Raw genomic sequence first — 13,495 nt, 5'->3', positions numbered from 1 at the left:
TAGCAAAGCTGTTGTGCAAAGGGTCAGAAAGATGCGGCAGAAAATTCCTATCTGTTGGGACTAGCTGAAGGAGCCAGAGCCAGCTGTGAGCTGCTCCTGCTTGTCAGGAGTCTGCAGCGGTGCCCTATTTAATCCTTTTCCCAGGAGACCATCTTGTTATCTAGCACACACACTCCATTCAAGCCTTGCTGTTGACATAGATGCTTTGACTAAACCCTTATGCCCAATGATTATTGAGTATAACAGTGGTTGCTGGTTATTTTCCAGAATGCTTTACCCTCCACTGAAGGGTACAAAGACAGCAAATGGACACACCTATTCTTTGCTGATCATGCTGCATATTGTATTATGGCAAACTGATTGTTTTCTAGGGACATTTCAAACACAGCTGAGGTTAAATTAAAATAAAATACAGAAAAGCAGGAAAGGAGATAATATCAAACTATAAAACCTGAGAAGACACACTGCTTCCGTCACTCAGCTGGAGACACTGAGAACAGGGTTAGGCCAAGCCTTGCCCATGGATGCATCCAGGACCTGCACTGATTCCAGCAGGATTATTCACGTGTGCATGCATGCATGACAGACAGAACAGATTTGGTACTTATTGCTTTGACTTTTCCAGGATGCTAAATTTATTTGTGCATTTCAGGAAACAAACCAGTACAGTCAGATGTTCTGTACCTGGGTTCCCCTTCCCCCACCCCAAAACAGAAATAATTGGAGGCTAAAAGGATCACCCATGCCAGAAGATGAGAGAGCCAAATCCTTTCCAAGTCAAAGGACTCACTGAAATCAAGGGGGTTTCACCTGAGTAAGGACTAACTGAAGAACTTCACCACAGTCTGTGACAATTTGGCTGAAGAGACAATGAGTCAATTTTGTATTTTCAGCCCAAAATATTAGACTAGAAGGTGGAACTCTCTTGTCTCAGCTTCCTTGAAGGGAGGGGGCAATAGGATTGGTATCGCTGAGATCATTCCAGAATTTGGGTCACCATGCAGAAAACTGACTTGTATTTTGCGGTCCAAAATGGGGCATATTTTGTCTTCATTGTCTCGCTACCACCTCTTGTAGGATTTGACTGCAGCATGGAAGCATCCTGATATAACTTTACAGTTCACCGTGGTGTTGTTACTGTAGTAACTTATTACTAGGACACCTTGTGCTATCTTTATTGCTGCAGTACCTGGTACAAATGTACCACCGTTTGTCCTCACACACCATTATTACTGCCTTATTCCCCAAACTAATTTACTGCAGCATCCTGTTGTGTCTTATTGCTGCATTATCAAAATGCTACTTTACTGCAGCGGCCTGTGTTACCTTATTGCTACATTTATCCTGGTATTATTATGTCAGCTTACTGCCACTTTTTATGGCTGCCCTGCTACCATTTTATTACAGTACTCTATGGGATCTTAGTGTTGAATTATACTGAGAGTACATTAATCCATTTGCTTTAGCCTAACTCTGTCTGCACAGGCTTGTTGAACCTTCCTAGTGCTTGTCCTGGTGCCATTTCGCCACAATAGCCACAAATGTTCTGGATACTCTATTATCCAAATAACAGTGTACAGCCATATTTCACAGCCATAGCCCTGTAAGTATGGGAAGCTTTGTAGCTAGCTTGCACAGCATGGACATTGTAAAAGGTTTCCAGACTACCTTTCCTTGAAACAATGTGATTTAGAACATAAATAGAGGTGGAAAGCTGATTTCCTAACTCATCTTCAGCATGATGAGGTAGTTGGAAGACATGGGATGCTTATAAAGCAGTGCATTACCGCTTGCAACACTCCGTGGGATACTGTGAGTGTACAAGAGCAGCATCACTTGGAATAAGCAATGTCGTTAAAAAGCAATAAATCGAGGATGCAGTTCACGTGGAAGTAGTTACATGTTAGTATCATCATATGTGAAGTAAAAGACATGTGAAAAGCAGTTCATATGTGTTCCCAGGAGGAGGTCTTGTCTACTCTCATGTCTGTTTTAGAGAAATTTAGTCAGGAAATGAGGAGCAGAGATTTCTTCTCTCCAGAGAATATGAAGCTCTGTCCGCTCAGCTAGCCATTACTGAGCAGATTAGCTTGCACGAGTGTGCATTTAAATGGCAAGCTGTTCAGCATCCAGGCCCCCTGATGTACGCCCATATGCATGCTCCCTGTGCCTGCAAAAATTCCCTCCGTGCACTCAACTGTTCCAACATAGCATATTCCCCACAGGCAAAACACTGCGGCAGCCAACACAGCCGTCCAGCAGGAACAGAGCAGGGAGACAGAGCAGGGTGCCTCGCTCACAGGGCAGCAGCACATCTCCAAGTTAAAGTCTGGCATTGCCGCTCCCTGCGCAGACCATCACCCAAATTCCACCTGTCCCGTGCACCTGCCAGCATCCTCCAGTCCTGCCATGTTGTGCCCCCAAGCTGGAGGACAGTGGAGAGTACCTCCATGGAGCTACCCCACCCTTCACCCAGGAGAAGACCTGTCCAGTATCAGGAACTCACCGCAAAGCAGATACCCCTGGTAACACTTGGCCATCTCTGCTACTTGCTACACATCAGCTCTGTGCTTTATGCGCACATCCTGCTCAGGAATGCTCTGCAGACCAGTTCAGGGGTTCACAGGACAAACCTGCTATAGGAATAGGAAGTACCTTCGCCTAGAGGCTGGGCAGCACTGGCAGTAGATTAGCTTGGGGTGTGAGCAGCTTTTGGTTTACAGAGCTCCGGTGACACATGGTGACGGTGGGGTTGACACAGATAAAAACACATCAACATGGCTCTGAGAAGAGCCAGCCTTTGCATTTTCCTAGGGATGACGTAAAGGGACACATGAATGTGGATGAATAGATAACCAGGCCTGTTACCTGAAGAGCCTCTGTTACCCGAGGGGACCCTTTGGCTGCGTGTGCAACAGAAAATGGGTCCTGCAAGGACAGCTAAGTGACAGTTTGGAGGAGACCAAATGTTCCTTTCAGAGGCAGGACACAGGACACCACATGAATGTACAGGCACATCCATGACAGTTCTTCAGTCTTGGAACTCACTTGTGTGTCACGTATGTGTAGGATAAATCTGAAGACCTCAGACAGCAGGCTGTTTACGGGAATAGGCATGTGTAAAGAACAAATATCATACTCAATATTCTACTGTAAATTCATGCAGGTGTAGACGGTCCTATAGACCTCAGGTAAAATCAATAATAGGAGTTTTCTGGGCGGGGGGGGGGGGGGAACGGAAAGAGGTATCAAGATGAGAAATGTCATGGGTAAAGAGGGAAGGTCCTTTTTTTCTGACAGAAACTATCCTGGCCTGATTTTGTGCACACATAGGCCTTAGATATTAGAATAATACTTGCCTCAGAAGTTAATATTGTCGATAGCCAGCTGTCTACTTAGCTAGATGGTTTTGCCTAGGTAGGAATGCAGACTTGTAGCCATATAGCAATTTCTACCACCTGCACAAAAAGCCAGTTTGCCTTGGCATGAGTGAAGAAGACCAAGAAATGTCTATTTTCACATACGCTTCAGATCTGAAGTGCCTGTAAAATACAGGAGGTTTTGTGGCACTGAGTCAATTGAGTCTTGAAATTTTCATATACAGTATGTGAATGCAGTCCATTTTCCTATCTGCAGCTAGTATACATGGGGGTTTTAATTAAATCAGTTCAGTTCTGTCCTCACCATAACCTCCATACTCCCAACAGTTTGCAACAAGCTAATGGGTCACCTCTTGCAGTTGTATTCACGGGCTGTAGGTCAGATGAGTTTTAGTGGAAGCTCATTTCCTCCAGCGGTACAATTTCACGCTTACAATGCTGCTTCTCAGCAGAGTCAGTTATCTGAGCTGGGCGTGCTGCTGTTTAGGAAAGGTTACCTGGCACCACCCAGCACCTTGCCCTTTCACATCCTGCTCCTGGCGGTCCCATCTCCATCAATTCCCTCCTCACCGCAGGCTGAATTTTGACACCTGCCCATACCAGAGTTGCCTTTCCCTGTATACATGTGAGCAGATTTTGGCCCTCTACAATTGCAGTTGGAGTCCGATTCTATCTACTTGAAGTAAAGCTTGAACGTCCATCATTGAGTAAATACGCAAACCCTTAAATAAATAGAAAATCAAATACAATATAAACCAATTCACTTTTAAATACCACGTGCGTGTGTGTCTCTGTGTGTGTTTCTGTGTGCATTACACATCTAAAACATGACTTTTTGAGCATCAGGCAGAGTCTGATCACATTTGCACTATGCGCACATGCAGAGCGAGTCCGCCGACATCAGAGGATTTGCACCAGGATCAGAGTCTGACTCCATGGGGCAGATCCTCAGGTGATGAAAACCACTCAACTCTCCTGACTTCAGCTGAGGATCTGGCCATCATCTCTGGGTAAGATACATGCTATTGGAACGACAGTGAATGATGAACTTAAATAGTGCCTTTTTTTTCTTTTTCTTTTTGGCTTTAAAGGAGGAGAGACATAGAAAAGAAAAACAAAGTTAAAGTCAATGAATCTGCAGGAGAAATGCATGGGATTTTGTGAGAAGGAGAAGTAGCTTCCAGCAGATATTTTATTGGATCCAGATGGCCACAAGAAAGGGAGCAAGTGAGATTGCAGCGCCGTCTATTAGAGCCATGTTTGTGCCAGGGAGAGAAGAGATGAAGGAAGAACACCGATCTCTCTCAGCTCTTCTTTCTCCAAGTTGCGGTTGAGTCCGTTCCCTTAAATAACAAGCCAGCAAGCCTTCTGTGTATGGTGAAGTGCGTTCCTCCAAACCCCGGTCGGAAACAAAGCACCTGCAGAGCTCGGCGTCCTTACAAAGCTGTGCAGGCAGGGAAGTGTCGATGTAAACTGTGAGGAGAGGCGCTCACCTGCACGTGGCTTCCCGCTTGTGCTCACTCCAGCTCGCTCCCTCGCAGGGACCCGCTGTCCCCAAAATGCCCCGTCCCCGGCAGCGGTCCCAGTTGTCTCTCCCACGGGGCGGTGGGCTGCAGCTGTCAGGAGGATTGCATCAGGCCTGTGAGGCGCTTGCTCGCCAGAGACTTTCCCTGGAGGGAGGGACAGACAGAGAGACAGAAGAGACCCGGAGGCATGAGTGATGCTGTGGGATGCTTTGGCTGCAAGTGAGGGGCAAGGGTCTTCCCCAGAGCGGGGAGCGCACCTGCCTCCCCCAGCCCTGCCGACTGGCGATGGGGGGCTTGCTCATCCCCAGCATCGCGGGTGCCTGTGGTTTTGCCCCAGGCAGGTGGTTTGGCAAGGAGGGGTTGTGGCTAGTGATGTCCAGGTGGCTGTCGCTCAAGGCTGTGCCCCAGGACACTGCCTCATGAAGATGTTGCCTTTCTGCAGTTACATGGGAACTGGTGAAAGCAACGCTCTGTCTTATGCTTGCTGTGACTTGTTGTGCCCAGTGTCATCCTGCCGGTGCCAGGCCATGGCTTCCATGCAGAGAGCTACCCCAGGGCTGCAAAACCAAGGCCACAGTGAGAGCTGGGATGGCCCTCCCACAGCCTGTCAACCGGTGCTGCTGCACAGCGGCCATCAGAAACAGATCTCGACAAAAATGATTTCAGAAACAGCTTAGCCTGCCCCTGCCCTGCTGCCACCCTGCTTTGCCCACTCCTCCGTCTCTTGTCTCATTGTTCCATTCCTGCCCAGCCTCCCTGCCTTCCCTGTGTTCCCCCCCGAGCCACCGCTCAGGTGCACGGCCGTGGCAGCCTTGCTCATGTGCTGCCGGCATCCACGTGAGCTTCCCCACTGACTGGTGGGACCAAGGACCAGGGAGAAGGTCACCTGCATGTCTGAATCCCCTCGCTGGCTGAGGACATACAGCCCCTGCTTCCAGGACCAAGGGAGGACCTACAGCTGGTCTTCATTTGCAGGCAGTAGGAAAGGTATATCCCCGTAGGGGATACTGATGGCGTTGCAATTACTGATGTAACAGTGAAAAATTGCTTCAGGAATTGCACCAGTTGCTGTGTTTCTTTGCTGAGTTTTCCTCTTGAAAAACGATGTTTTTCTTAAAAGAAGAAAAAGTCTTGTTTGAAATAAACATCCAGGGAATACCAGAGAGCCATGGAATACCTAGCAGCTCTTAAACAACCTCCTCTACGTTACTATATATAGCCAAGATTTCCTTTGCAATAGAAGGTTCTAATAATTGCTGTTTGAAAGAAAGAGCAAGACAGATTATACAGTGAAAAAAAGTATGTGCAAAATGTAGGAAAATTTGAAATGTAAAATTTAGCAGGTCATTTGAAATACGCCTTGTTTAACAGGTTAACACTAAGAAAAAAGAACCCCCACACCCCTCCACCCCCACCTCCCCTCTTTGATTTCTAATCTATTCCCATTTAGGGCTGTTCCAGGAGGATGTAACAGTTCTGTGCAGAGGCCTCATTTCGTTACTCAAATGTGTGCCTTTTACTTTTTGCTTGGCTTGGCTGCATAAACATGCATGGCCTAATCTGGCTGCTCCCTGTACATGACCAGCTGGCTGCTGGTAACACTGTCGTCACTCAGGCTGTCCTGCCCAGGACAGAACAGCTACAGTCACAGCTCTGTGGCTCCTCCGTCTCTGCAGCAACAGCTTGCATCCAGGGCATGGCTCAGGAAGGACCAGCTCCCTCTCAAGCTCAGCAGACATACCAGCACCACTGACATTTAAGGCATGTGTGCTTTCCTTCACTATAAATCAAATTATTGATAATTACTATTATTATTTTTAAATGCACTTCTGGGAAGCTCAGCCCAGGGCTACCCCAGGAGGTAGCCAAGACTTCTGCAGAACAACATGGCAGTGCTTGGGGGGCTACAACTATGGCTGTCATTTTGCTGCCGTTAAGGAATACCTGAGAAAGAGTGCTAGGGAATTCTCAATTTCTGAATCCCATTTATAGGAAGAAGACAGTAAAGATGTGGATGTTAATTTCTGCAAGAATAACATGGCTGGTTTTTGAAAAAAAACCAAACTAGTTTCCACCTATATTTGGACACTTCCTTAGAAAAACCCCAACAAATAAGCCTTGGGTTTGTATAATGACTATACAGTCAGACTCTAACTAATCTGCTGCAGGCAGTTCCTCTTGTTATCTTCTCAGAGGCAGGCAGCCTGGGGGTATGCCAGCTCCCTGTGCCAGGGTCCAGCGGTGTTGAGGAGCAAACACTGTTCCACATTCAGCCCCACAAAGGTGTTCAAAGCGGGAAGGGGGAAATTCCAAGGCCAGGCTGGGCCAAGGGGAGGGGGCAGCTGACAGAAAGGCTGCCCTGGAGGAGGTGGTGAGTCAGAAATGGAGCTGATGGCCAAGGTTTGCACAGAGCAAAAGTTTGCTCATGGGTTTTCCAGTGGCAACTGCTTCCCGTCTGCGGGCAAAGGTGGTGAGCTCCATTGGCAGCTCCCCATCTAGCAGGAAAGCTGTTAGCCCAGGAACCCAGATCCAGCCGCTGGTTCTGCAGCTAACTTCCCACCTGCAGGCTGGGATGAGTCCCCAGCGTGGGGCCCGGCTGTCCGGGAGGATAACTGTGTCAGGGAGGTGTGAGGTGCCAAACAGCCTCACGTGCAGGGACATGCGAACAGATGGGTGCGAGAATATCTGTTTTAAGACCGCAAGAAGTAGGCAGCGATGTTTTCTGCTTGGCTGTTGTGTCCAACATTGTGATAAGACAGATGGTGAAAGGATCCCTGGAATCACATAGAAGGATTAATGTGGTGAAATTTCTGGCTACAAGCAAGACCACTGGGCTGTAACTGTAACATTCATCTTTGGTACTGATGGGGTCCCCAGCCAGGCATACTGGTGTAGGGGATTTTGTTTCAATCCAATGCAGAGATAAACGTCAGCCTCACAGCATGGGTCTGAGTCATATGAATATCCGTGGGCTGGAGGGTGGGTGGGATGCAAGTATTCAGTTTGGGATTCTCTCATCTTAGACATCCTCATTAAAATAAAAATGAAGAGGATCAGGAAAAATCTGCATTTCATCAGGTAAACTGGTATCTGTTTCCTGTTACTAAAATGAACAAGGGAGCAAAACATTGTGTCACAGGTGGAAATGCTGGATGGGATCCACTTTGCTGGGGTAAATCAATGTGACTTAGCTGCTTTCACAGAACTGCTGCCAGTTTACACTAGTTGAGGGGCTGGTCCATGGCATTTGTTTCAGGTTTAGCCCTCCAGGGCTTCTTAGGCTTGAAATCCAGCAGGAGACACAAAAGTTTTGTGCTAGCTGACTGACAAAAGCCAAAGCGTAGCACACACAATAGCTCCTTCAGGATGGTGCAGCAGCTCGCTCCCCAGCCAGCCGATGCTCTCCCCCAGGACCCCAACCGGTCCATCCAAACCCACCCGACCCTGCTCGCTGGGAGGGCATCCATGGCCAAACAGCCCAGGATGGCATCAGTGTGCCTTAACATCATCGCTTTCCTGTGCCTGCAAAAGGGGCATCCGGGTGACCAGGCAAAGGTGGCCTGGGTCCACCCCAGGACAGCAGAGGTGGGACGCACCCCTGTATTTTTTGCAGTCCTGCGACCTTTCCCTGAGGCTCGTGTGGCATGAGTGCCTCAGTCAGTCAGGTGAAAGGCTGCTCTGAGAAGCTGGAGGTGGCTAAATCAATTCGTAGTTGGGTGCAATGCATGCCAAAAGAGTTTAGGCTCAGGAGGTCATGTTGGGCCTCATCTGCCACTCAGCTGGGATTCTCTTGGGGAGATCTCCAATGAAGTGAGGAAGTTTTGGATTATTACAATGTGAAAGTTTGGCACAAGTACACCTAGTTTCTTTAAAAACATTCAATCAAAATAAATGTTTTTTTCCTTCCACATCTTTGTTTAGCACGAAACCAGTGGCTGCCTGCACATTTCTACCTCTCCTTTCCCCATTAAAAGAAAATGTCAACAACTCCTGCCTTATTTCCAGGAGAAATTTCATCTAAGCTGTGCTGGCAAGGGACTTGGAAAGCATATGATTTCAGGCTCAGAACACTACAGTGCTCCTTTTATGCTGTCGTGTGCATATGCTGAATAATAAGGCAAGATTAGAGTCGATGTAAGGAGTAAACTTTTTACATGGGGTCTAAGGCTTATAAAGAAATCCCCAGTCCTCCAGTTGCAAAATATTTGTCACTACTGATTATAGAGTTACGACAATTAAAAACCCAGACTGTTGTCGCTCAAACAGCATAGCAAAAGCAGTATGTTGTAGGGCAGATTTTGTGTGTCTTGTTGGATGCAGGCAGGCTTTCTTTTCTCTCATTCCCTGCAAGCAGCTGGGCTGTAACACAGCTTTAACGCAAACATCACATGCAGTGTCACCACGTCTTGGTAAAGGTAACATCCAGTTCTCTCTGTGCAGCTGAATGAATGATTTTTTTATTTTTTTTTACCCCTGAACACTGGCATGACAGGTGCCTCAGTTTTTACAGCCTGACTTTGGAGTAACCTAAGGAAAAAGTAAAAAAACCAAACCTGACTTTGGAGTAACCTAAGGAAAATGTCAGAGGATTCTTGGAAAACTTTATGAAACTGCCCCCCAGAATCTGACTTCCAAGTATGCGGCCCATCCTATTGCTTGGCTCCAATGCCAGGCAGAGGACCAGACCTCGGCACTCGTGGACCATCAGGGCTCTCACTAAGGCCCAGTGAAGTGAAGATTAACCTGCAGGTCACAGGAGATGCTTAGCGTCTTTGATGGCTGAGCCTTTGCTGAGCAGCTACTAAACTAAACTGTAAAATGCAATTAGCAATTATTTTAATGAAGCAGAATTCAGCAATTTAACATACGCAAGAACCCAAATAAGAGGAGGAAAAAAAAAAAAAAAGTCTTGAATTTGACACAAAAAGGAGACAGCACTCCTTTCAAACCTCCTGTATGAGGCATCGGAGTTTCCATCTTGCTCTTTGCTTTTATCTACTAAACCCAGCACTTTGCACAGCTGGGAGAGAAGGCAAAGGCTGTGAACTATTTTTTTTTAATACTTTTAGAAAGAAAGTTTATTTTTGTCGAGTACCTGTGATTTCATACATGTTAACATGCTCTGCCCAGCACAGAGTAGTTTCTGTATCTAGCATGCAGATACATCAACCACCACTAACATGCAGGAGCCAGCACTTCCATGCACACCGTCAGCAACGTACCTGAACACCCAGGCAGGATTTATCCCGTAGGGAGCTTTGTGGATGCACCAATGGAGGGAGAGGAAGCGTGTGGGGAGCTTCTGATATGGCAGCATAGGCTCCCCTTTTTGTCGTGTCAATACAGACCAATGTGCTTTCATGCTGACTGTTCACATCCACACTCTCCACCCACCAGCTTAGGACTTTGCCTGCTATAGCTGACTCCACTTCTTGCTCTCTGCCCCTCTTTTGTGCTCAGGGTTGTCCTCTACCCAGCCTGCTGCCCAATCTGCTCCAGCCAGAAGCATCACATTCCTGGAGAAGTCATCTCCAGGGGAGCGGCGTTAACCCATCCTTTTGTAAGACCCCCAGCAGAGGACTGGGGCTGGTTTGCATCTCCACTGGAGATGAACAAACCCTACCTCCGTCAGCTTGAATCTGAGGTTTTTCACGTGGTGACAGGCACTGCTCAGACCTCCTACCTTTTAGCTAACATACTACAAGAACATTGTGCCACCAAACTTCACTTCTAAGAAGGAGATTGCCATGGCCCTAGCACTGCCAGCACTGTTTGGTTTTCAATGTTATATTACACTGCAGATCTCGTGTAGAGGAATGAAGCTGGGTTAATTATCATTGATAACATACAGCTGTGGGCTGGCTTCAGGGGCGGTGGGTTGGCTGATGTAGATAAGGTGCAGCTGTGGCTGGTTCTGGTAAGGGCTTGGGCGGCCAGTGAAGAGGGAGCAGCCGAGGAAGAGAGAGGAGGAAGAAGCAGAAAGAAGAGAGGGAGCGAGCATGCCCTGGATGAGGCAAGATGAGGAGAAGGCAGCAGATGGACTGGCATGAAGAGTGTGTTGGTGTGAGATGGTAAAAGACCTTGTTGCAGCTGGCTAGTTTGGAGAGTGCTGCGACAATTGGTGCCCTGTGTGAGGCCCTTTGGATTATGAGACTGAGTGTAACGAGCGGCAACAGCGGTGATGGCTGTCCTGGGGGATGTTTGAAGTTTTGAACAGTGATGGTGGTGCCCAACATAGCGGAGACAGGCGGGGATAGACTGTGATCCAGATCACATTGAGATAGGTGGGAAGAGCCTGGGGATCTGGATCAGACACCGGTAAAAGTGAGCTGTTGGGATCAAGGAGAAGGAAGCCTGACTGCCATGGAGTTAAGAGACTGAGGGTAATGGGTGACAGCAGCAGAGTACCTGGCCAGATGTGGCAGCAGCCCACAGCTGTGGTGGGTCCAGAGCGGGTCTGGCCAGACAGCGGTGATGGCTGTGCCGGGGGAAGGTGTGGGAGCAGCGCGGTGCCATGGGCAGCTCCCACCGTTGCTGCTGCTGCTCGGCCTGGTGGTATTCTTGCTGGTGTTTGTGTGCTCATTGAAGGTGTCTCCACTTGTAGAAGAAACGGGTGACCACAAGGATGTTGAGAAGCTTGTTGGGACACAAAGTAATGTGTTAGTGCTGTATTCTTGATCTGCTGCTGTTGAAAGCTTGTTCAGGTTACTGTCTGGTGTGACCCAAGGGGTGAAAGGATGAGGTAGTATAAGTTAATCAGAACCCCACTCTGAAGAAAACAAAATCCTAGATGTCAGGAAAGCAGATGAGAAGAAAGGTGATCAGCCCTCAGAAGCTGAAAAGCCCAAGATAAAATGGCAGAAGGGATATGTGTATGAGTTCAGGGACAAATTGTCTGGACTGTATGAGAAGTTTATTTGTGAAAAAGTTGTGATGATTGTTAAATACATAAGGCATGAAATGTTAAGAAGAAAAAAAGAGTTCAGGGACAAGTTGTCCGGAATGTATGAAAAGTTTATTTGTAAAAAGTTTGTGATGATTCGTAAAAACATGAGGTATGAATTATTAAAAAGAAAAGAGGGGGAATTGTAGAGCAGGGGTCCCCAAACTTTTTAAGCAGGGGGCCGGCGCGCGGATGAAGTGGCAGGCAGCCATCTGCGGCTGCTTGGTTTTGCCCCCAACCCCCGGTGGGGGGGTCTGTAAATACTGGGGGCTGGACTGAGGACCCTGGGGCGCCGTATCCAGCCCACGGGTAGAGGAATGAAGCTGGGTTAATTATCATTGATAACATACAGCTGTGGGCTGGCTTCAGGGGCGGTGGGTTGGCTGATGTAGATAAGGTGCAGCTGTGGCTGGTTCTGGTAAGGGCTTGGGCAGCCAGTGAAGAGGGAGCAGCCGAGGAAGAGAGAGGAGGAAGAAGTAGAAAGAAGAGAGGGAGCGAGCGTGCCCTGGATGAGGCGAGACAAGGAGAAGGCAGCAGAGGGACTGGCATGAAGAGTGTGTTGGTATGAGGTGGCAAAAGACCTTGTTGCAGCTTGATGGTTTGGAGAGTGCTGTGACAATCCTGGGGAAATTTTATTTTTATGTCATTTAAAAAATATTCTTTTTATTAGATTTTTTCATTAAAAGTTACATTGCAAACATAAGATAGTAACATAAATTAACAAAGTTAAATATGAAACAGTTAAGAACATAAACAATACAGGAAAATAACTTAGTTCAACACAAAATAAACACAGACACATAAACTATGAACATATATAACATAAATTAGCACACAAAATATGGTGGGCGATACCACCAATTGCACACTGACACAGACTGAAAATAGGAGCTGCAAAGTGGCTGTAGAGGGTAAGCAGGGGAGTGGCTGCTTGTGATGTGCAGGATGCTCACCCATTCTCACCAGCGTGGTTTTACAAGTTGCCCCCAAACTCTCGCAGAGCGGGCCCTACTCCTCTTGTAAGGCTTGAATGACAAGTTTCCTGAGCTTCTTGCCATTCCTGCTGATAGCAGTGAAGCTGAGCAACCATGGGTTAGGTTCTTAGAGTTGATACTGCTTTTTTCCTTTTCCAGCTTATATCGCTACAGGAACAGTTCAGAGCTGCAGTCCAATTAAAATTGCTATCATCCATAGCCACTTTACTTTGTGTGGCTTTTCTATGCTTCCTAGGAGAGGCACTGCACTTTGCTTTGAGAAATACCAGTGCACCACTGCATACGGCACAAACCAGGAACTGACGCATGCCCCAGACTCACCCACTCCTAGAACAGCTTCATAATGGTTGGAGCTCTCCTCTACCATCCCACCAGCACCACAAGGAAGATCCTCTTCTGTTCTGGAGCACTCCGGGCTCCTTGTATTGAAGAATGTGTTCAAGCTAATTTTGGCATTAGCTGAAGCAGCCTACGGACTGCTTAAACTTACCACAGTGAAGGAGGGCACTTCACCACAGACCTGCCAGGATCAATGCAGCCAGCATATGATGGTGTAGTAGAACGTTTTTCCAAGCCACCCCAGAAAATGCCCTTACTGCATGTTGCTGGTCTGCCCCTCGTGCAGGGTGCAGTTCTATTACTCCCTTTGTG

At 47.5% G+C, this 13,495-nt stretch overlaps 1 protein-coding gene across 1 annotated transcript in view; it reads right to left on the bottom strand.

Annotated features, from left to right (window-relative positions):
- Positions 1-456: 456 nt before the first annotated feature.
- The window catches only part of RGS6 (regulator of G protein signaling 6), a 276,743-nt gene continuing 263,704 nt past the window's right edge, over positions 457-13,495 (bottom strand). The window contains exon 17 of the mRNA XM_055790486.1: positions 457-5,050. Coding sequence (XP_055646461.1) covers positions 5,000-5,050 — 51 coding nt within the window. The 3' untranslated portion in view covers positions 457-4,999. The remainder of the gene's footprint in view (positions 5,051-13,495) is intronic.

Source organism: Falco peregrinus, chromosome 1 (assembly GCF_023634155.1).
Source record: "Falco peregrinus isolate bFalPer1 chromosome 1, bFalPer1.pri, whole genome shotgun sequence".
NCBI lineage: Eukaryota > Metazoa > Chordata > Aves > Falconiformes > Falconidae > Falco > Falco peregrinus.
This window is presented reverse-complemented; position numbering and strand designations above follow the sequence as displayed.